The sequence below is a fragment of the Nuphar pumila genome, chromosome 3, assembly GCF_984573655.1.
Source record: "Nuphar pumila chromosome 3, dmNupPumi1.hap1.1, whole genome shotgun sequence".
Taxonomy (NCBI): domain Eukaryota; kingdom Viridiplantae; phylum Streptophyta; class Magnoliopsida; order Nymphaeales; family Nymphaeaceae; genus Nuphar; species Nuphar pumila.
Genome location: NC_143251.1, coordinates 36,701,374 through 36,725,635, shown reverse-complemented (window position 1 = coordinate 36,725,635; position 24,262 = coordinate 36,701,374). Strand labels below are relative to the sequence as shown.

The 24,262-nt window shown below is 37.5% G+C and overlaps 1 protein-coding gene across 2 annotated transcripts; it reads right to left on the bottom strand.

Moving 5' to 3' along the window:
- Nucleotides 1-417: 417 nt before the first annotated feature.
- On the bottom strand, nt 418-11,576 carry LOC149842597 (polygalacturonate 4-alpha-galacturonosyltransferase-like). Of its 2 annotated transcripts, none has more exons than XM_089999302.1 (10): nt 10,896-11,576; nt 3,942-3,979; nt 3,781-3,840; nt 3,583-3,702; nt 3,393-3,510; nt 3,258-3,301; nt 2,197-2,531; nt 1,755-2,112; nt 1,076-1,663; nt 418-942 (listed from the first exon to the last, which is right to left on the bottom strand). In XM_089999302.1, the coding sequence occupies exons 1-10, from the start codon at nt 11,044-11,046 to the stop codon at nt 667-669; spliced, it is 2,088 nt and encodes a 695-aa protein (XP_089855428.1). In that variant the 5' UTR covers nt 11,047-11,576; the 3' UTR covers nt 418-666. The 2 variants fall into 2 exon arrangements, with proteins under 2 accessions (XP_089855428.1, XP_089855429.1); XM_089999303.1 differs by having other exon boundaries at nt 3,945-3,979.
- Between the last annotated feature and the right edge of the window lie 12,686 nt (nt 11,577-24,262).

The window sequence follows — 24,262 nt, the reverse complement described above, 5'->3', positions numbered from 1 at the left end:
GCACATGTTTGGTTCGTTTGATTCAAGGCAACACCTTGCATGCCAGGGCAGCATAACTGTGGGTGAACAGGTTAATAATAATAAACAAAGGAAAACGCTACCACGTCCCCTAAGGTCAGGGCAGCCTGCCTTGTGCTCCCATTGGACGCATCTGTCGCAAGGACAACACGCCAGTTTCACCAATCTTGCAAAACCAATTCAGGGAGCAGAGTTACCTGGTGCTGGTTCACAATGCCTTTCCGCAAAATATGGCTCACGTGTACGATCTGTTTACAAGAAAATTTCAAAAACAGGTGTTTGCATGAATGTTTCATTACAGAAAAAGTGTAGTAATAGTTCCATAAAGGATGATTAATATAAAATAGGAATAGGACACTCAATTTGGTGCATTCCCACACAATCCATCTTGATCCAGACTTTGCAATAACATGCCTATTATTAATGCCAAGATTTGCACTATTATAATGCCAATTAACTGATTAGTATGTACATGCGATCAATGGTTTAAAACAGGCGCAAGTGTTTTTGCTCAATTGAAAAATGAATTAAAATGAATGGCAAAATAAAGGGGGTGCATATGAAAAAAAAATATTAGGCTTTAGGCGTAGGAAGGCCCCAGCTTTTTTTACAGTTCGATCTCATCAGAGAATGTAGCAGCAGATCTCACTACTCGCTGAGCTTGCAGGTCTTGACATATGGGTCGTCATACTTGATGTACTTGGTCCAGTATGACCTGTACTTGGTCATTGCAATCTCGAGCCAGGGCTTCATGTTCCCATTATAGTGCACAACGGCAGCATTTTCAATCTCCGACCGATCCACGCTAGGGTTGTAACCCAACCCCAAGACGTGCCACAACTTATCCAATGGCTCCGTCAACCCGTAAAATGTTATGAGACCAGGAGGTAGCGTACCAAGCTTCCACAATGTTCTCCCCTCATTCTGGTTACAGTTAGCATGATGGATGGGATCAGAGAAGCACAGGCAAAACAAACTAATCCTAAACTCCAGAATAGAAAAGGAAAGAAGAAAAAACAACAAAAGAATGTCAACATAGATGGAGAATGAAACTCACCATGTTTTGCCACTTGTGATAAATGCCAGTAATATCCCTCTTCTTCCACTCTTTGAGATCGAACATATTCATCCCGTATGCCCACCCACAGGCATTTGGGTTGAAATTTCTTGATATATGAGGGTTTGAGAAGTTGAGATACTTGTCAAACCGATGGAAGCTTTCCCCACATGTTTCCACTGCCCCATTCACTTTGCCCTTCAGATCAACTGACCACAACGGTGTCAGGTCCTTCTGGACCACGATGTCATCGTCGAGGAACAAAATCTTGTCAAGCTTGGGATAAACCTGTGGGAGGTAGAATCTCAGATGGTTCAACATGGACAAATACTTTGGATTCCTGTATTTCAGATTGGAAGAACCCACTGAAAGAGTGGTCTGATGATCTGCCTTGAAATAGTATTCCTTCATTGCTGCAGATTCAAGCTGTCGTAGAACAGGGCAGTAGGATGAGTTCAGCCACTTGAACTCATCAATATTTTCAACATGAATTGTGGCCTTTCCAGGTGGGTTGAGCAAAAACCACATATTCATGGCCCCAAAATTCAGCTTGTCAGTGACCAAGTGGAAGACATGTTTCTCTGGTTCCTGCAATTTAGAGTGTTCAGTCTAGCCATGAGACAAGAACAAGAAAAAAAAGAAAAAAGAAAAGGTAAAACATAGCCTCATGCTTCAATACCTTTGCATTCATGATTGTTGAGTTAACAACAACAGATGCTGCCAAGACGTTATCAGAGAACAGGGCATAGTGGTATAAATTTGGATCTTCCAGTTTATCCATGTTAGGAAACCTTCTTTTCTCAGGAGGAAGTACATAATATGCAATGGTCAAGCGCATGGATAAGCAGTGAATTGCATTGGGAATTGTCTTAGCTGCCAGCTGGCTTAAAAATGTGCTCTGCTTCTTCAAGCTTCTCACCTGCTCATCTGCAGATTGAAGCATTGCTCGTAACCTTTGGGTTACCAATGTACAATCATGAAGATGTGCCCTAACTTTTGACAATGTGCTGCCCATTAATTTCATCTTCTCAGCTGCACTGTGACAGAGATTTTATAAAGTGAATTAAGTGAAGGCAAAACATAGTTTATATATATGCAGCACAGAAGGGTCATAAGGGCACCTGTGATGGAGATCTGCATCAATACTGGCTTCTCCTAAAGAACGCTGGCTCTCTTTCAGACGAACCATCAACTCCTCAAATAGATCAAGCCTATTATTTGTCTTTGCGATGCTCGCATATACCCTTGCCATGATTATTTGGTCTCTTATAACCCTTACCGTAATATCAAAATTTTCATTTTCATTCTCCTTCCTCCATATGCTATACTTACCAAGTACTGAAGAGTCCACCGCTTTTGAATGTTCAATGGCAGCATTTTCAAGCCTAACAGTAATTTCACTATCTTGCTGAACCAGCTCAGTGGCCCTCTTCTCCCGGCGCCTTTGCCTCAACAACTGTAAGAGCAAAAACCAATATAAGATCATATTTCATATAACAAATTTCAAGGAAGTTAATATAACATATCTTCAGAAAGTAAAAAAACAATCCAAGGTCTCGAAAGCTATGGCATTTCTTGATTTTCTTTCAGTAAAGAAAATACAACTCTATCAAAGAGCAAATGATAAGGAGTCACCAAGTGTACAAAAAGGTTGCAAGAGGAAAAGAAGGGAGAAAATGAAAGAAATATGTCACATAGTAAGAACAAGGTCCCAGAGTGACATCAATCAACAACTTAGTTCCAGGCCTGGTTCCTACCCAACATGAACTCGCCCAAGGGAGACAACTCCTGGCTATATGGTAGGGTCCAGGACAGGATAACCTTTTGGGTACGGTGATGCAAGTAAACGACAAGGCAAAACTCCCTCAAAGATGTGATTATTCTTTTCTTCCATATCTGAAAACATTGCATACCTCATGTCCTCGTATGATATGTACTTTTCTTAAGATATTATAACACCTATAGTGGGCTTTCACATTTCAAACCATAAGTTGCAAATAAAAGATCTCACAAGTTCACTTTTTTCAGATTTATTCAGATGATCTCATAGAAGCCGATGATGTTAAATATTGGAGAATACATAGGATTCGACAAGGCATTAGGCTGTCAAGACTTCATGTACATGCAGGCAAAACTTAAATCTCACAATCTGAAAATAATAAAAATGTAGTAAGAATATTACTCTTCGGGCTAATTTTGCTGGGGTATCACTAGATGAAGGACGATCTGCAATAAAGGAGAACAGTCAGAAAAATCACAGTTACAGTTTCAGCAGTTTCTATTTAGAAATAACTGAAACATGATACACCAATAATACCAGGTACTTCTCTGGTCTCTTTACTCTTAGATGTTTCTAGTTCAGTTGCCTTACGAACATCAGCAACTACATCTTCCGTGACTGATGTAGTTTCTTTTAACGAGTTAGGAATTTGACCCTGTTCCAAGAATAAAAGTCAGTACAAGTTGGAGCATCCCTCCCAAAAGTACACCTAGAAAAGGTTTACCACCTCTTCCTCCACATGATCTGCATTGTCAAATATCCATGAAGAAGGCAAACCATTATGTTTCAAGCTATCAAGACTCAGAGGACCAGAGTCATCCGTGTTGGCTGTAATAACATCAATGAACTGAAAGTGTATTTAATTAGGTCAGTATTGGTATTAATATTATCAAGATGACCAAGCAAGCAAATATCATTTCCTTGCCTCTTTGGAAAGCAGGGGCTTAATGTGTTGCAAAGCCAGTTTTATCCTCCATTCCAATTCCTGCATCAACAGAATCAGACATAATAAATAGAAGGGTCTAATTAAAATCAACCTAATGGACATTCAGCAATGAGTGCTGAGCATGTGTTCAAAATACAAACTACCTGTCCATTGGGATCATTCAGGAAAGCCATGTGACCTGAGAAATGAAACAGCAGTTACATGATTGGTTAGTATGCACAAAAGCTTAATTGAAATGGATTAGCAGAGGGTAAATGGATACTTCTATATGCCAGACAGACAATTGAGATTTGGAGCACAAAAATTAGTTCTTATTTACCGAGTGCCCAAAACATCGCAGTCCATAAAGAGGCAAGCACCACAATCATAAAATCTAATTTCCAATAGAAGATATTTGTATGACAATGGAACAAAAAGTGAAAAATGAGCGACAACTACGACCATAACCATCGAAGGTTCAAACTAAAAAATATTGATTATATGCCTTTGAAATGTTATTACAAATGCAATGTTCATCAGAGCTAACAAAGAAATAAAATCACAATACCATAGCAGATTGCATTTTATCAATGAAAAGAGCACCACTGGCGTGGAAGTCATACATCCTGAAGGATTCAAACAAAAGGTAGGGATTCACGCAATTGAGAGTTGCCACTTGATGGCAAAACATGCATGTTGTTAGTTACTACTTAAAAGTTTACTTGAAAACGTCACACATAACCTAGCCAAATTCCCATAAAATCTATTAAATGCCCTTCTCACTCATAGGCTGTAGGCCAAAGCAAAGTTATGTATATTACCAGCTGTACCCCAATTAAACTGAAAAGAATAAGACAGCAAAAAGGAAAGTTTTATGCAGCGTAGATTAAGATGAGGGAGTCCGTTCTTCAACTCATCTATAGTTGTGTAGCTTAAAAGAAGATGACAAAAATATTGTGATGGTTATATCCAACATCAAAGGCTTAATTCATAAAAGTCATAGGCCCCAGAAGGGCCTTCAAGCTAACTTGCATTCCAAGCCTCCCACAGACACAATTTGTAATACAAATTGTGAAGGGCCATAACCAGTTAGCTCTATAAAATCCCACAAGTCCATAACAGAATGAAGAATCCAAGTAAAGCACCATTCTTTTTTTTTTCAAAAAGGGAAGAACTTATACAATATAATAAAAAAGTACAAACATAGTTGGCAAACTCTTGACTCGGGCTCAGATCGGACCCCTACTGGGTCACCGAGTCAGCAGGTTGACTCAGTGACTCGGATGAGTCAGGACTCTATATTTTATAGTGTAAGCACATGAATAAGACATGGAAATAACTAGACTTCAAGCTAATATGTCAATAGCTAAGTTGCAAAAACATATAATTATACATGATTATTAAAAAAATTTCATTGAACAATATTAGATTCTTCATAACAAGTGACTTTATATAAGAATTGTGCATTAAGATAATAAAATACATGATAACAAAAATTATATCATGGGTTGGATCGACAGTCCTGAATCATGACCCAGTTGGGGCACGATCCGGGTCGACTCGGGCGATTCCCAAGTCGACTCGCTGGGTTTGCCAACTATGAGTACAAAGCAACGGCCTGGGCACTGGGCAAGAAAGAACCAAAACAGTATTAAATTTTGAAGGCTATCTACACCAATCTACAGAAAATGATGCAATTACCCAAGAGACAAGTATTTGAAACCACAACATAGATACACAGAAGGGCACACTGAGATGCACACCCAAATTCAAAGAAATTTGCTTTATAGGAGAATTATATGTGCATTACATAAAAACCAGAGATTCTGCCTGGTCACCTGAATCCACCACATGTGCAAGCAAAGAACTTAGACAAGATAGGGACGACTATTAGATCTTATATCGGGTTCTTAAGCTAGGAGGCATCCACCAAAGCTTAATCTCGCGGGCAATAAAATATAATAGTGCCTCAACTCCAACTGCATGCAAGACCATAAAAATGTGCAACCTCACAGCTCCATTATTGATAACATTTTTTACATCGCTACTATCCTTCTGATGCCAGAGCTGTAGCTTACACTTGCATTATGACCAGATATTTTCCGCATAAACCCTTGTAACGAGATTATGCTCAATATGTAAATAATTAAAAAGCATTTCACAAGTATCACAAGACTTGAGGAGTTGTTGATCATCCATATCCACAGAAATTAACAGAAAGAATGAGATGAGTAACAGTCCAGGGCAAGGTTGTAAGTATCGTATTGTAATCCATATCGGTCAGGCCAAAAATAAGATACGTATCGTATTGTAAAAAATTGTAAATTTTGAAAAAAAAAAATTTAAAAATCAGAAAAAATAACAAAAATTCTAAAAAATCATAAGATACGAAACAATGATGAAATGCACAAAATGCAACCATAAAATCACATATGAAGCATTTATGTCTCTATGAGCCAATGTTGTAAGTATCGTTACTATTTAGAAATCGATACAATATGCACTCGTATTGTATCTTACGATACATATCCATATTGTACTGTATTGTAAGAATACAAGGTATATCATACGAAAAAGGGTCAGCACTCTTAAAAAATGGCCAAATCGTAATTTTTCAGTTTTGGATTTTAAAGATTTCTTGAGGGTCGACTCCCTTATTTGTGTAGAAGTCATTAGAAAGGTATCCATGCAGCTTAGGACTCGTGAGAGCGATTTGGGGGCCGATCTGTACGCAAGGAAGAGGGCTTTTTTAGTTTGCTAAAGTAAAAGTGCATTTTCACTCAAGGATGTGGGTTAAGGTAAAAAATCTTTATTATGAGTAAACTTACAAAGCTACCCTCAAAAATAAATTTCTCGAGGGCGTGAAAATTAGAGATTTATGTCAAGGTAGAAATCAGGCTCCAGACTCCAACAAAAATAGCATCAGATGATCCGGCATGACAATGAGACACTCAAGTAATACGCGAAAACTGATTGAAAATCGAGTGTAATTATTGTCATAATATTTTTTTATGTAATATGAAAGTATGAGTCTTGCGGCATGTTCTTAATAGCAAGATATTTAATATCTTGCATTGTTCTTATGAGATAGTTGATGTTTGATGATGTCTTATGCAGCTCATAGAGATATGAATGTTTGATATGTGATTTTTTGGTTGTATTTTGTGCAATTCACCATTGTTTCATGTATTACAACAACAACAACTACTACGCTTTCATCCCAAAACAATTGGGGTCAGCAATATGAACCAAAAAAGAAATTCATTTTGGGTCTTCCACATGAATCCTTTTCCTCCAATCATTTCTATCCAATGCCATGTCCTCGGAGAGGTTCAAAGCATTCATATCCTTTCCTATCATCTCCATCCAAGTCTTCCTAGGCCTACCCCGACCTCTTTTAACTAATATATTTTCCCATTTCTCCAACCTTCTAACTGGAGCATCATTAGACCTTCGCCGAATATGTCCAAACCACCGTAAACGATTCTCTTGCATCTTATTTTCAATGGGTGTAACACCTACCTTCTTACGTATCTCCTCGTTCTGAATCTTATCTTTTACTGTATTTCCACACATCCATCTAAGCATCCGCATCTCAGCTACACTCATTTTTTGAATATGATGTCTCTTGGCAGCCCAACATTCCGTACCATATAGTAAAGCGGGTCTAATAGTCGTCCTATAAAACTTTTCCTTCAACCGCAATGGCATTCTACGATCGCACAACACTCCAGTTGCACTTTTTCATTTCATCCACCCAACCTTTATCCTATGATTTACATCTCCATCAATTTCTCCATACTTTTGAATGATGGATCCCAAATATTTGAAATAATCATTCACCGGTATTTCTTGCTCACCAAGCTTCACTACACTCCCATCACTACTTCGTTGCTTACTAAACCAACATTCCATATATTCAGTCTTACTCTTACTCAACTTAAAACCTCTAGCTTCCAATGTCTGTCTCCATAATTCTAACTTAGCATTAACCCCAGCTCTAGACTCATCAATCAAAACAATATCATCAGCAAACAACATACAGCACGGTACATTTTCTTGAATTGATCTCGTAAGCTCATCCATCACTATCGCAAAAAGGAAAGGGCTTAAAGCAGATCCTTGATGTAACCAACCGTTATCGGAAAATTGGTTGTCACCCCTCCACAAGTGCGGACATTGGTTACTACTCCTTCATACATATCTTTAATTATACTAATGTACTTGAGAGAAACACCTTTCTTCATCATTGTCCACTAGAGAACATCCCTAGGTACTCTATCGTATGCCTTCTCTAAATCAATAAAAACCATATGCAAATCTTTGTTCCTCTCTCTATATCTTTCAATAAGTTGTCTAAGAAGATGTATAGCTTCCATAGTTGATCTTCCAGGCATAAAACCAAATTGATTCTCCGATATCATGACAACCTTCCTCAACCTAGACTCAATCACCCTCTCCCAAAGTTTCATAGTATGACTCATTGTTTCATGTATTATGACTTAAAAAAAAATTCTACGTTTTTTCTCATTTTTTATAATTTTTTTTATAATTTCAAATTTTACAATATGATACATATCTTATTTTAGGCCCAACAAATACGGGTTACGATACGATACATACAACCTTGCTATGAGCTACACAAGACATCATCAATCATCAACTATCTCATAAGAACAATGCAAAAAATTAATAGAGTTTTTTTTTAACTTAACCCACTTCCTTGAGTGGAAAAATGATGAAAATGTAGTCTAAGTTGATGAAATTGCAAAAGCCCTCTCCCTTGAGCATGGATCAGACCTCAAATCACTCTCACAGCTCTTAAGGTGCGGGGATACGTCTCTAATGGCCTCTACACAAATGAGGAAGTCGGCCCTCAAGAGATGTTTAAAACCTAAAAATGCAAAATTACTTTTAAGCCTCTTTTTAAAGTGTGTCGACATTATATCGTATGATACGCCCGGCATCATACGATACGGTATGATACAAACCCATATTGTATGATACAAATACGATACACACTCGTATCATGATAAGAGTGTGTATCGTATCATTTTTCTAAAAAGTAAAGATATGTATCACAGCATATCGTATGATACACTACAATACGGACAACATTGGTCTAAGGTCATGGTTAATACAGTGCAAATGCAAAAACTAAGTTGCCTGATAGCGGAGATGAGATACATCATGACTTAATCACCAGCATACACGTATCTTTATTCCAATTTTCTGATTTCAAAATCCCTCTGCTAAAATAGCAAACTGCCTTTGTGTTATGATCAACAGCTACAAATAGCAAAAATTCTAAACAGGAAATCTTCTTTCACAAGATTGAAAAGAAGAGGAAGCATCTCAAAAGTCCTTCCGTTTTCCCACATATCATGTTCTTTTGACATAGGTATTATGAAGTATAACCCCAAATTGCTAAGATCTTTATTATCATAAGTAGTACATCGCAGAACTAAAATCCAAGTAGGCCTGCATATCTGCATAGGGAGAAACAAGCAACGCAAGTTCAACCAGATTTCAAAAATCAATTGTATTCCTAGTCTGTAATTTCCACTTCATTTCCATTGTACCAGAAAAACAGGCACAAAAGAGAATATGTGGAAGAAAGGCTTAGGGCCTGTTTGGAATCTCGGCACTGGGATGGGCGTTTATGCATTTGGTGGTCCTAAGGTAAAATTTTGGTCAAACTACCTTGGTGGTCCTGTTTAGAATTACGGCCCTGGGATAGGCGTTTATGCATTTGGGATGATGGGAAGTGAGGCCCTTCTCCTTTGTATTTAAACTAAATCATGGATTTGGAAGCTTCCACTTTTTCAAATGCATAAACTCCATGAACGCTACAGATTCCAAACCATAGTTGGCAAACAAGGTGATCCAACTCGGGAATCGTCTGAGTCGGATCGGATCACCTTGGATCCAGCCCAAACATGTTTAGCCAGGTTCAAGCATGGATCAGATAGAAATCAACCGACTCGGCTGACTCGGGCCGAGTCAGCCAATTCAGGACCGAAACACGGCTCCGTGAATCATTACCTATTCACCTAGTCGTCACAAATTTTGAGTCGGTTCATTTCAATAAGAACCGGTTTGCCGCTTTAAAAGTAAGCTTTTTTTTTTTTTGAAAAGGGTATGTCGAGTTCACTCTCACCTCTTCTCGTTCTCTCGCCCTTTCTCCAACTCCTCCAACCCTAGGGCGATGGACGACGACCACAGGCAGCCGCTGGCAGCCATCATCCACCGCACCTCCGGCAGTCAGGTGCTCTCTCTCTCTCTAAGAGGCGAGCATCAAGCCTCTCATAGGCGAGTGGATGCTAGCCTGTCCGTATTATTTAAAAAAAAAGACTAAAAAAAATTATGTCCTAACCCGTTCGAGTTACCGAGTCAACCCACCGACCTGCGAGTCAAGGGTTGGGCGATAGGAGCCTGAGTCAAGGGTTGGGCGATAGGAGCCTGAGTCACGGGTTTACCAACTATGTTCCATACAGGCCCTTGTCAGAATAGGTTTCCATATTGTGGTATTGCTTACTTTTCCCTCTCCCAAATACAGTGCAAAGTAATAAATACCTTATAACGAAAGATTCTATGCAGTAATGGCCCCAAATTTAAACCCAAATGCCATCCATTTTCCGTTTGACGCAAATGTAGCAAATCAGATGCAAAGAGGGTAACTGTGGGAAAGGTATAAACAAAACGCATTGAAGATGAAGAACATATATTAAAAGCCTAAACGACGATTTGCAAAAACACCATAAGTATGCTACAATCACCTGACTTCAAACGCAACAACAATATCAGGTGAAGGGGAAAGAAAGGAATCAATTTTTTCTCTAAGTCTAATTTCAGAAGCAATCAAATTCTCACTATTTGCAGCAAAACCGAGTAAGATCTAGGAAACACACCACACACACACAATTAGGTCACAGAGCAGCAATGTCACGGAACTAAACTTCACCAAATATACCCGATTTCCGGGCTCGATCCAAAAGAAAAGAATAGTAAACTATGCGAGCACGAATCGAAGAAAGAAAGAAAGAAAAATCACAGCAATGCATAAACAACAGAGTACGAGAAAACAACAAGAAGGGGAAATTTTGAGGCGTTACCGGTCGACGTCGAGTTCTTCCCTCTGACGACGAGGAAGCAGAGAGGCGCCATGACGGAGACGACCAGAAAAACCGCTAGCGAAACACGGAACCTCCCGGCCCTACTCCGCTGGCCACCGACGCCGCCGGACGCCCCGCGCCTCGACGCCATCGCTCGTGGACGAACCCAAAAAAAAAAACGAAATATCTCGCCTAAAACGAACAGATTCCCCCAAGAAACCGAAAAAGATCCTAAAAATCACAGAGAAAATCCTCCTCTAGAGATCCGATCTCAGATCTACCACCAAAACGCTGGCTCATTGCCTCAAACCGTCCCAATTTCATCCATTAACGACGAGAAGATCGACAAGAGAGAACAATTAGCGCACAGATCCAACGGAAAGAGTGAAAGACTCATCATCATTAACCCTCACTGCTCCTCCCCCTTTGCCCAAATCTCTCTAACATTGTTTCGTTCAAAATTCGCTGCCCCTCTCTCTCTCTCACTCTCTCTCTCTCTCTAGAAAATCGATTCCCTAAAACAGGAACTCTCTTTTCCTTTTTCTCCTTTTTGTGGACTTGAGTCCCAAATCACACACACAGACTCTCTGTCTCTGTCTCTCTCTCTCTCTCCTTTTAGGAGCACCTTTTAGGAGCAAGGATTCGCTCTCCATGGAGACATAGCAAATTACTAAAATACCCTTGTACATTAGAATTTATTAAAAAAAATAAACAAGGTGTGTCGGTAGAGAGAGAATAATGGGGGAAGGGTGAGAGAGAGCGTGTATGATGTTTCATGTGAATGATGTATGTGCACCATAGCGTTCATGCGAGGATCGCGGCTCCGTGATGTGGGCCATCAAAATTCAAAAGGTGAGGTTGATGAGCCATGGGTCCCACATTTGGTTCCCTTTTCTGTTTTTTTTTTTTAATGATGGCGGATCGTGTTAGGCCGCATGTGTGTGACGATGGACGATCTAAGTAAAAGAAAATTTTTCAAATACTTCAGCTTAATTTATGCGCACAACAAAACAAACTTTTTTGTTCAGAGGTTTCAAATCCCCAATCAAATGACTCCAATTTAATTACCGTTAATTAATTTTATTATAAAAAATACAATAAAAGATAAGATTCGGAACAAGAGAGAATCGTTTACGATGGTTTGAGCATATTCGGCGAAGGCCTAATGATACTCCGGTTAGTTAGAAGGATGGATAAATGAAAAAATATATTAGTTAAAAAAGGTTGGAGTAGGCCTAGAAAGACATGGATGGAGATGATAGGAAATGATATGAATGCTTTGAACCTCACCGAGGACATGACATTTGATAGAAATGATTGGAGGAAAAGGATTCATGTGAAAGACCCATGATGATTTTCTTTTTTGGTTCATATCACCGACCCCAATTGTTTTGGGATGAAGGCGTAGTTGTTGTTGTAATTAATTCTATTATACTTTTTTAAAAATAACCCTACTACCTATTTGTTTTGCCTGAAAACCTAATTTTTAAAAAACTTTTTTTTTCACTTATCAAAAGTAGTGAGTCTCTCTCTTTTTTTATGAATCAAAACTGACTTAGTTGAGCTTACAGCTAGCATAGTCACCATCATGACAATAGCTAATTGATCTTGATTCTTAAAATAGTAATTTTTTTTTCTCTAGCTATAACCAGATTGGCTTTTGGGTCAAGTAAAAATGCATTTAGTTTTTATTCTAATATTTATATTTGGGTTAAATGAAAATGCATTTAGTTTCCGTTCAGATATTTATTTTCAATTCCATTAACCATGTCATCCACTGCTACCTTAACTCTCGATTATTCGATTAGCATTAAGCAAAACTAATCAACAAATGATTTCAAATAGAAAAACATTAAAGCAATCCCATCCTTCGCAAGAAACGTTAAATTCCAATAGACCAATCTTATGCCCATTATATACATCCAAAAAAAAAAAATAGAAAAACCATCAATGAATTCAAACAGTATCATAAATCAGAACAAACTCATTTCATTCACTTAAACAAATAGCAGCCCTCATTTTAATCATGCACCCAAAAGCCAAAACAAAATTTTTAACACCTATATATCCATTTCCTGGCTCTCATGAATTTGCAGTACTGCGACATGCATAGAAGAGGCGGAGATATTGGCGAAGAGTGCAGTGGTGACTGAGTGGCGCTGGCCCTCTGCGCTGCTTGGCTCCTACACCACAGCAGCCCCAGCCTGATCTCAATGGTGCACACCATGGACGACACGAAGGACACGCACCCCATCACGGACCCGACCTTGTTACTGATGCCCACCCTGAACGCTTCCTTGGCGTTGTTGTTGAGGATGTTGATGGCCAGCTTCAACCCCTACGCCACCAGGCTAGAGGAGAGGAAGAAGCTGAAGGACACCATATATCTCGAAGACCACCAGCCTCCGTGCCAAACACTGTATGTGCCGATATATCTCAAGATTTACAAAACCTTGCGATATTTTCGCGAGATATTGTCACTAGCGAAAAAATCATGATATTTTGTAAATCTCAAAAAAAAATACCGTTTTTAGCTTCTAAAATATTATTCATGAAAAAAAATGTGAGATTTTCGTAAATCTGGCGACATTTGTCACTATGATAGTGGTTAGTGTTTAGTTTTTTATTGTTGAGGTAAAGGGTTCAAGTGCTATTGTAGTCATTAACTTTTTACTCAATAGCATGCAGTTAAACTTGCTTTGTTCATTCTTCTAGAATAAGGGTAAACTAATAATTTTATTTAGTCAGTTACCTGGATAAAACGATAACTTAAAAACCTAAGTTAGGTTAACCCAAGTTCAATCTTATTCAGTTTAAGATTGGGGTCAATTGAAAAACTTTGGTGATTGTTTGTACTCTGAAAAAGTTTGTTGTGCGCAAAAAATAGGCTGAAACTTTTCGGGGGTGTTTGAAATTTTTCCTAATTAAAAATATAAAAAAGGGTCGGGTTTTGGAAAATTGCAACGTAACGCCAACCTCAGTGAGTTTTAGTAAAGAGTAGGTGTGCATGACTAGGTGAGTTTTTATTAAAAACGTTACTTTTTTAAATTATATATATTAGCCTCTGAATTGAGCACACTTGGCTAACAAAGGCTACGTAAAGGGGTTCAAGATGAAGGATGCGAGATCAAACCCTATTGCTTACATAAGGTACCTACCTTTAGTCAGTGGCGGAGCCAGGGGTGGGCGGCCGCCCACCCTAGAATTTGAAACTGAGTCGACTCATAACTCGGGAAACCGAGTCGAATCGGGACTCATGAAACCGAGTCAACCCGAGACATGGGCTCTCGATGAGTCTAGAGCGTGCCGAAAGGGGCGAGGGGTAAAACCCTCGCCACCTTTCCTTTCTCCTTTGTGCTTTGCCCCTCCGTTCTGGCGTTCCCCATTTGTTACCAGTAACCCCATTCGTCGGCTCTCCTCCCCTGTGCTCTACAGCCACCGACGACTGTGTCGCCGGCCTCCCTTCGGTGAACCCACGCACTATACGAAAATAGGTTGTTAGCGACAGAATTTCGCGACGGAATAATTCTGTCGCTAATTAATGATGGATTAACGAGCGAAAAACATACGTCGCTATAATCAATGAAATTTACGGAAATAGCGACGGAAGATATCCCATCTCAAAATTTGTCGTTAATTAGCGACGGAATATTTTGTCGTAACGAATGCAACATTTAGCGACGTCGTTTGCGATGAAAGATTTTCTGTCGCTAATTAGCGACGAAATTGGCGACAGAATTATTTCCGTCGCTATGTTCGTAAATTTGATTTACAACGGCTTAGCGACGGAATTAATCTGTCGCTAAGTCATCGCGAATTGTCGCATAAACCTAATCCCAGACCTCTTTTCCTTTTCTTCTTTCGCTGCTCCCGCTCCCGTCGTTCGCCGGCCCCACCGTTCGCCACCGCCCAGAGAAAAGTATTAAGCTAAAATACCTTAAGGGGGTCCCCCCCCCCCCCCCCCCGCATTTTCCGGAAGGGGGTCGACCGCTGCTTTTTCTGGCAGGGGGTTAACCCCCTATGTTTCGGAAGGAGGTCGACCCCTTGTCGGAATAGCAGGGAGTCGACCCCCTGCCGGAATCGACCCCCTGCCGAAACAAGCAGGGGGTCGACCCCTTGCGGTTTTAGTAGGTCATTGGGTACTGGGCTTCTCAAGGCCTATGAAAAATATTTTTATTTGCCTTAGCTTTTTTTTGTGGTGACTTCATTTTAAAACAGTGTTTTTTGCAGATTTCTCAACGGAACCTGCTTATGCTCAGCCATCCGTGGTAAGTAAGTGACAAAAACAATGTAAATCGGGTAAATACCCGTGGTGAGTAAGTGATGCAAGCGTATCACATGTTATTTAATTTATTAGATGTAACACTTTATTGTTCACACACTCACTTAGTTGTTGATATCTAGGGTTGCTTTGTTGGAGTTTGGAGATCATGCTGAGCATGATTTTAATGTATGAATATAGAAATGTTCTTATTTTTGGAGTACGGAGTTCATGCTAGGCATGGTAGTAGTTAGTGGAATATTGAAGTATGTTTGTTGCAGTTGCAGGTGCATGTTTTCCATTTGTTTGATATGAATGATTACGATGTATTGCAATGTTTAATGTAATTGTATCCATGCTTGCATGTAGTTATTTTCAATTTGGTTATGGCTTTCATGTGAAATTGTATAATGAAAGCATGCTTCAAATGATTGTATCGTGTCATTAATAGTTTGCACATGAAAATATTAAGTTATCAATGCATGCATCATAATTCTTGTTATTGTATGACATCATATATTGCATGATAAATTTGATATTTTCTTCATCATAGCATTCTGATGTTTCTCGTTTAACTGGTTAGGTTATTATTCGTAACATCATAAGAAAATGACTGCAAACCGTGAATGGATGTACCGTAGGATAGTGGACAATGAGTTTTTTGCTTGCCTTAGAGCACATATGAGCATGATAGAATCACATATAGAGTTTTTTGCCTGCCTTAGAGCACATATGACCATGATAGAATCACATATAGAGTTTTTTTACTGCCTTAGAACACATATGAGCACATGATAGAATCACATATAGTGTATAATTTATTTCAATATATTTTGTTTATCAATACTGACTATTCTTTTCTTATGTAGGTTGTTAGGGATAATCAGCGTAGCGGAGCTGAAGGGACAGATCAAGGCAATGAACAAGAAAACACACAAAATCTTGGCGATGATTAGATTAATGTGTTGAAGAAATTCTATTTTTTTTTTGTTTCGAAAATGTAATTGTTGAATTGTAAATAATTTAACTTGTTAGTTTTAAAGTGGAACGATTAATTGTTTTAGATTCCTTTTATATGTACTTTGTCTTTTATTTACAGGAAATATAAATTGTAGCATTCTCGATATTTAATTTTCAAATAATTTTTTTTATTTTTTTTCAAGTTTGCGACGGATTAGCGACGGATATATCCATCGCTATACATATAATTTAGAGACGACTTAGCAACGGATGTAAATTCGTCGCCAAGCCGAGGTCGCTGTTTAGTACCGGCGAATTTGCGACGGAATCCGTCATTCGTTATTCCGTCGCAATTAGCGATGGAACTGGCGACGGATTTATTCTGTCGCCTGTTAGCGTCGAAAAATTCGCGACGTAAGTTGTTCGTCGCCTCTTCGTTGCTAATCCGTCGCTAAGCTGGTTAGCGACGGAATAGCGACGGTATGAGGTCGTCGCTAATCCACTGCTTTGTTGTAGTGGCGGTGCTCCACTCCGAGCTTCTCCCTCTCTGCTGCAATCTCCGGCGACGCGAGGCACCAGTGTCGTAGTCAGTCAGACCTTCTCCATATTCCTTTCGTCGGGGACCATTGCTAGCCGCCGACCGTCACACTGTCGCAGGTAACCTCCCTAGTCCCTACCCCCTCTCTCTTGCTTTTCTAGTCGATCGGCAAACATGATAACCCTGTTTATGGTTTCTGAGAAACTGAAGCCTTCGGTTTCTCAGAAACCGCAAAGCATCAGATGACCCATGTCGTCGACCGAAAGACCTGCCGGCGACGACTGCCAACACGACGCCTAGCCATGCCCACCCCTGGCTCTGCCACTGTGCCCAGCGGACTTTGGCGACATTTGATCCCCTATACTTTTCGACGATGGCAGCTAGATGGCCGGCCAGAGCTTAAAAGTTAAAACCCCCTTGACCTTACAAAGGAGAAGCCATTAAATCTCTGGTGAAAACGACAACGCTCGGCGATAGAAACCATTGTTGGCTCCCCGACGACGATCCACAAAATTGTTTGATGATTCTAAGGATTGTACATACTGAAGAGCCCAAAGGCACATTATATGGCCCCACAGAATTGTTTCTCTTTCACGCTCTTGTCTCTTTTCCAGTGCATTTTTTGATAGTGGTGGTTCTTTCAGTTTATGGTTTGTATGAATTTCTTCAATTAAAATGGGGAAAAAGGTGGGTGTCACAAGTGGCAACATTCTCCTTTTAGAGAAAACTAATTCAAACTTCAGAATTACCTTTGATATTGGAAATACATAATCCTAGAAAGTTCTACCCCAGGCTACTTGTCTACTGCTCATTATTTTCCAATGGTTTTGGTATTGGCATGGTGTTTTGCTTTGATTTATCAGTCATTGGAGATGCACAATTTTTTTTAGTATGAGTTCATTTTCTGTCTTCATGAAATGGATCTTAAATTGGTATAATATATGTTATCTGGATTTAGGAGCCATATTCATCTAAATTTCAGGATACACTAGCATGCATTTGATCAACAGACTTTCTCACTTCATGTTGATTCGAGATTTTATATGTTAGTTATTAAGCATTTTTTTATATCATAAGCGAATGATGGCTTTCTTATTTCTTCTCTACTTTGCAGTATGAAAAAAATATTGCAGAATGCTTACAACAATCTATGGCCAGAGTAGGACTGGATATGCGTATTACTGCACTGGTATGATTGGGTGTTGTTGTTTGTGGCTTTACTTTTTGTATGTTTGTGTGGCTTCTACCATAAATGCTTTTTAGATATAATGAATTGTTATGTCTTGCTATGTTGTCAAATTAGGACAATTATGACATGCATGTTAAGCTCATTGTTTTTCCTTTTTGTTGGTATGATTCATCAAACCTTTGTAGCTAACTTTTGCTAGATGATTTAGGGTCAAAAGTTTGCCTGGCCTTGGAATGTTCTAGGATCTTAGCAACAGAATATTTGGGTTAAATATATAAATCCTTGGTTTGGACCATGTGACATCTTGTTTCTTCTTTGTGTTTTATGACTAATTTGATGTTCATAATTTCCACAAAAGGGCCTCCATGTTTGGTTGGTGATACCAGGTCTACCACTATAAACAACTAAGACTGGTTAAAAAGAATCCAATATTTTGCAGAGATCTCATATCTATCACGGAAAACAGCCAGTAGTATTCAAAGAAAAGTCTTTTAATTAAGTAAACAAGTATTGGCTAGCAAGCTTATGTACCTAATATTTCATTATTTTGTTTCTCTAGTTTTAGGCTCAGCCTTATTTATTTTTACGAAAAGAAGTTATTAAAAGTTAAGAATTTGATTGAGTTCTGCTGTAGGCTATGTCGCATGGGTACTCCATTTTGACTATTGTTCCATATCCCTTTATATACAAGTCATACTGGAAACTTCATAAAAATGATTGTATTCCCCTATCCGCAGTTGTATCCATGTGACATAGGTTGTAGGCATTCTGACAACTTGTTATGAAAGAAGGTTAAACCTATTTATCTTGATTTCAATGACCAGTTTTATGTGTTATGAGTTGGCTAAATGAATTATCATTCATCAAGAACTTGATTTTTTGGACTGACACTGGACTTTGCTTCCACTGCCTTCTCTGATTGCCAACAAGGGGCTTCGCCCCCTGCCTTGTTCTTGTTCTTGTTGTCATTTCATTTTACTCGATCATTTTTTTGCAATGAGATTTGACTTATATAACATTGTCATATTTTTTTTTCGTTGCGTAGGAATGGATAAGTTTATAACGAAAAGGTCAATCTTTGATAAATCTTCTGTAACTCAAAAAGGAGAACCAAGTCAGAAAATATGCAAAACAGAAAATGATGAATCAGAGTTACCTGCAGACCTTGCACTTCGTCCTTTTATTTCTACTTATCATCCTAATATCCAAGATAATGTTCGTAGAGCATATATGATATGAGGTCCTTGTGAACCTCGAGATTGTATGTTTCAACTAAACCACCAAAAATGAAGGTTCATTCCAGCTTGGTATGATGAGTATAAGGATTGGTTGGAGTATAGTACAAGTAAGCATAAAGCATATTGTTTGCAGTGTTATCTTTTTAGGCCAAAAAGCACAAAGAAGATTAGTGTAGAGGCATTCATATATGAAGGATTTGATAACTGGAAAGATAAGAAGAGGTTTGATAAATATGTTGGAAGCGCTGACAGTTTTCACAATTCAGCACAAATGAAGTGTCAAAATTTGATGCAACAAAAACAACATATTGATTCTATACTTTATCAACAAAGTGTTCGACAGAAAGATGAATATAGACTTCGCCTTTAGGCAACTGTTAATGCAATCAGATACTTGTTAAGTCAAGGATTGGCATTTCGAGGGCATGATGAAGCTGAAGAATCTCTTAATAGAAGAAATTTTATTGAGTTGTTGAAGATATTTGCAAAGATCAATGATGACATAAATAAAGTTGTATTGAAAAGCGCTCCAGAAAATAACAAATTGATATGTCCTGATATACAAAAGGATATTGTCAAAGCTACTTCTATACAAACCACAAATGCTATTATCATGGAACTTAGAGATATTTTTTTTCTATTTTACTTGATGATTCTCGTGATGTATCAACTAAAGAACAAATGGCTATTGTTTTACAGTTTGTTAGTGAAAAAGGTCGAGTGGTTGAGCGATTTCTTACTCTTGTGCATGTTCTTGAAACAAGTTCTCTGTCACTCAAACAAGCAGTTGAAGAAGCATTCTGTAAGAATAAATTAAGCATATCAAGTTTGTGTGAACAGGGTTATGATGGAGAAAGTAATATGAGAGGGGAGTTTAATGGATTGAAAAGTCTTATATTACATGAAAATGCATCTGCATATTGTATTCATTGTTTTGCACATCAACTTCAATTAACATTAGTTGGTGTTGCTAAAAAAAATTTATTGCTTGATGTGTTTTTCAATATATTAGGCAGGTTGTCAACTTTTTTCTCCACTTCATGCAAGAGATCTGAGCTTATTCGAGAAGCAGAATTTATGCAAATTGTTGAAGCACTTGCATTGGGTGAACTTGAAACAGGACGAGGATTAAATCAAAAAATAAGTTCTAAACGACCTGGTGATATTCAGTGGGGTTCTCATTACGATGCTTTAGTTAATTTACTCAGTATGTATTCTTCTGTTATTCAAGTGTTAGATTTCATTGCAGAATATACATATTCAGAAAAAAGTTCAGATGCAATTATTTTATATCATCAGTTGCAAGATTTTGAATTTGTTTTTTACTTACATTTGATGTGTAAAGTTTTGGAAATAACTGATGATCTTTCACAAGCACTTCAGTGAAAAGATCAAGACATTGTGAATGCTATGAGTTTAGTCACTATATCAAAACAGTGCCTTCAAGGTCTGAGAGACAATGGATGTGACTCTCTCATAAACAAAGTGTTCATATTTTGTAAGAAATTTGATATTCTGATTCCTGATCTAGGGGACTCATATACACCTCAAGGACGACCAAGACGTAAGCTTGAAAAGATCAGCACATTGCATCATTATCATATTGATGTGTTTTATGTTATTATTGATTTGCAACTTCAAGAGTTGAATGATCGTTTCACTGAAGCAAGTACAGAGCTCCTCATTTCAATGGCATGCTTGAGTCCAAAGAATTCTTTTTCTGCTTTTGATAAAGATAAGTTGATTCATCTTGCTAAGCTTTACCCTAAGGACTTTTCTAAAATAATCATAATTAGACTGGAAAATCAATTGGATATATATATTGCAGACATGCGAAACAGTGATTAGTTTTCAAGTTTAAAATCTTTAGCAGAGCTAGCAGAGATGATGGTAGCAACTCAAAAGCACATTGTATTTTCTCATGTGTATCTATTGATTAAGTTGGCATTAACTTTGCCAGTTGCAACAACAAGTGTTGAAAGAGCATTTTCAACTATGAACAATATCAAAAGTCGTCTACATAATAAAATGGGAGATGAATAGATCAATGATGCTTTGATTACTTACATAGAGAAGGAGACATTTGATATCATCAGTGATGATGCAATTATGAATTGTTTTCAAAATATGAAAAATGGAAGATGCCAATTGTAAAATTTTCATGAATTTAGTTGTTTGTATTTCTTAAGTGAACAATCTTTATTTTAGTTTAAAAGTACAATTTATGGTTTTATCTTATTATGTTCATAAATTTAGTTGTTTGTGTTTGTAACAATTGTTATTTTAATTCAAAGGCTTATTTAAGTTTTATCTATCCATAAATGACTGTTCCTCTAGCAAAAAATTTTTGGCTCCGCCACTGGTCTGAATAAATGGATCGTCTTTCAAGATCATTGCATTGTTTGAATAAATCCAATTCAAATTTGTTTAGCCAACATCCGGTTAGTCTAATATGGTATTAGCTGTATCCGATCTGAATATATCCAAACCATTTACATCCCTAATTTGAGTGGAAACTTGATCATAGCATAGTTGTTCATTAGATTAACATGATGATGTTTTAGACAGAAAGCGGGTTGCATATGGTTTACGTATGTCACAAGGACACGTCAAATGTGTCTCTTGTGACACAACATGACACATCATGTGATACATTCTTGGCAGTGGCACGAGTTTAACCATGTTAGTGTGGTCAAACTCATGTGAAAGACCTGCATAAGGCTTCAACGAGGTTTCAATATTAATTCCCTGTCAACTTGTCACAGGGACACACCATTTTGGTTGTGTGTCCCCAGTGACACATGAAGACACGCTTGAACATGCAAGCATGTATGCTGACAAGTATGACATTATTTTAATAATTTTAAAATATATTTTATTATTTTTAATTTTATTTTAATAAAATCAATTTTATGTTAAAATATTCAAAAAATACATTTTTAGTAATTAAAAGTTTTCATGTCCTTGTGTCCTACTTTTGAGAAAAAAATTGAACTTTTAAGTCGAATCCCTATCCCATCTGGCATTCTTAAATCCACAAATCATTGTGACAGGTAATCTCTTTAGTCATTCTCAATGCAAGATCTCAATGATGAAAATTGTTTTGACCAAATCTGATCCTATAGATGCATGCTATATGATCAATTTAATAGGAAACTACCCTTCAGTTGTGTTCTTTAGAAAAAAAAGTAAGCATTTTTATAAAAAATTAGGAAATTTTATAGTGATTGACTCGAATCGCCACAAAATCTTGTAGACAGGCAATTTTATAACGATTTGAAATAGGATTTGATCAAAACAACTTTCAATAAAAAGATCCCAAGATGGGGCATGAAGAAAAGGATGAGATATGGGAAGAGCATAATCGTGTTGATACAATTTTTGATTTTTTTTTAACTTTTTCTTATAATATTGGTTTGAGTGGTCGCTTTTGTGAATCTGCAACATAGTGTACCATCTCGACCTTTTTCACATTTTATAAATGACAGAATTTCAGTTATATGGGTGCATTTTTTAGTTATAAATGCTTTATCATAGATAAATATTTTTTTTCCACATATTTGGGTTTTAAACCGGTCGAATTCGAGTTTGGATGGGCCCCATTTAGATTCAAGGGCATAATCATTATTTTTAAAAATATGATGGGCTTTTGGGCAAGGGGACATACTTAGAGTTAGGTTATTTTTATCCAAAGGACAAACAAGAAAGTTTTGAAAAAAATATTGGTTTTATAGGTAACGCCAGTCTTATGGTTAAGTTTGCAAAAAAAGGGCAAAATTTAAAACTTGATTTATTATTAGAATATATGACTAATTTCGATAGGGTCAGCTGTCATTAACCTAGGACAGCTTATCCCCCTATCGACTAAGTGTGTTTAACCTATATAAAGAGTTCATTAAAGTTAATCTAAGAACTCATTAACATATTTGCCTTTACTCCCTTTCACTCACCTCCATCTTCTTCTCTTTTCAAACCTTGTTAAGATTGTGGTAAGAAGGGCTAAGCTAGTTGAAATCCTTTTTGAAAGAGCATTAGTGCCTTGAAGAGTTCTTGCGAATTGGGGCTGAACTTGAATAGTTATTGGATTTCTACTTTTAGGTGCTCTTGCATTTTTCATAAAAGTACAATGTCCTACTCTTGTGATTTTTAGGATGTATGCAACATGTATACATGTGTTTTTTAAGAACCATGTTAAAAATAAGTTTTTTAAGAAACTTCGTGTTTTTACTTAATATATAACTTGAAATATGTTTTGCATGTGTTTATAAAGCTTTACATTGTATAGTTTTGAATTCCTGTATAAAAGAATGAAATATGAACATGAATTTATTCTGAGTTATTATTTTTTTGAAGTTTTTTTACTGTTTTCAACTCTGTTCTAACACAAGAGTCGACCCCTATTACTTTTCACCTTCAGTTGGTTTGTTGTGTAGCATAGGAGTCGACCCTCTTGTTCAGACAGTTGACTTTTTTGTTGTTCAATATGTAAAGACAGTCGAGAGTCATCCCTCGTGTTCAGAGAGTCGACTCCTGAATGATGAGAGTCAGCCCTTTCTTAAAAAGAGTCAACTCATGAGTTTTTTAAATAGGTTTTCTTGGTATTTTGAGTTTGGGTTTGAGCTGGATCACTCTGAGAATAGATTGGGAGACTTATGTTTATGGTATTTTTGGGTTTATTGAATAAAATTATGTTTGGTACTCTAATGAGGGACTTGGGTTGTGTTGAAATGCATAGATACATGATGATGCATGCATGGTATGATACATATGTTTGTGCATATTTTTTTTTTAGTATTTCTTGTAAAAAGAGTATTAATGTATCAATAGTGTAAGTGTGACACTATGTAATTTGAACATGTATAACTTTGCTTGTGTTCACATTTGCAACGGTTGTAATACGTGTTATAATACTTATATAAGTACAAGATTTTAGTTCTTGTATTGAAAGAATGTGCAATACATGACTAAATGCATGACATAAGAATGATGTCAATTGAGTGTAACTTGTGTGAGTATTGGCCTAAGGTATCGAGAGGGTACGATATTATGCATAAAGAATTAATTAAGAACAAGCTAAACTAAATGATTAAATTGAGCTCGTCAAAGTATTTGGTTGGAGTGAGCTTGTCAAATGTGAACAAGCATTAACACCAACCTTGTGACAAAACTTGTAATGATAGT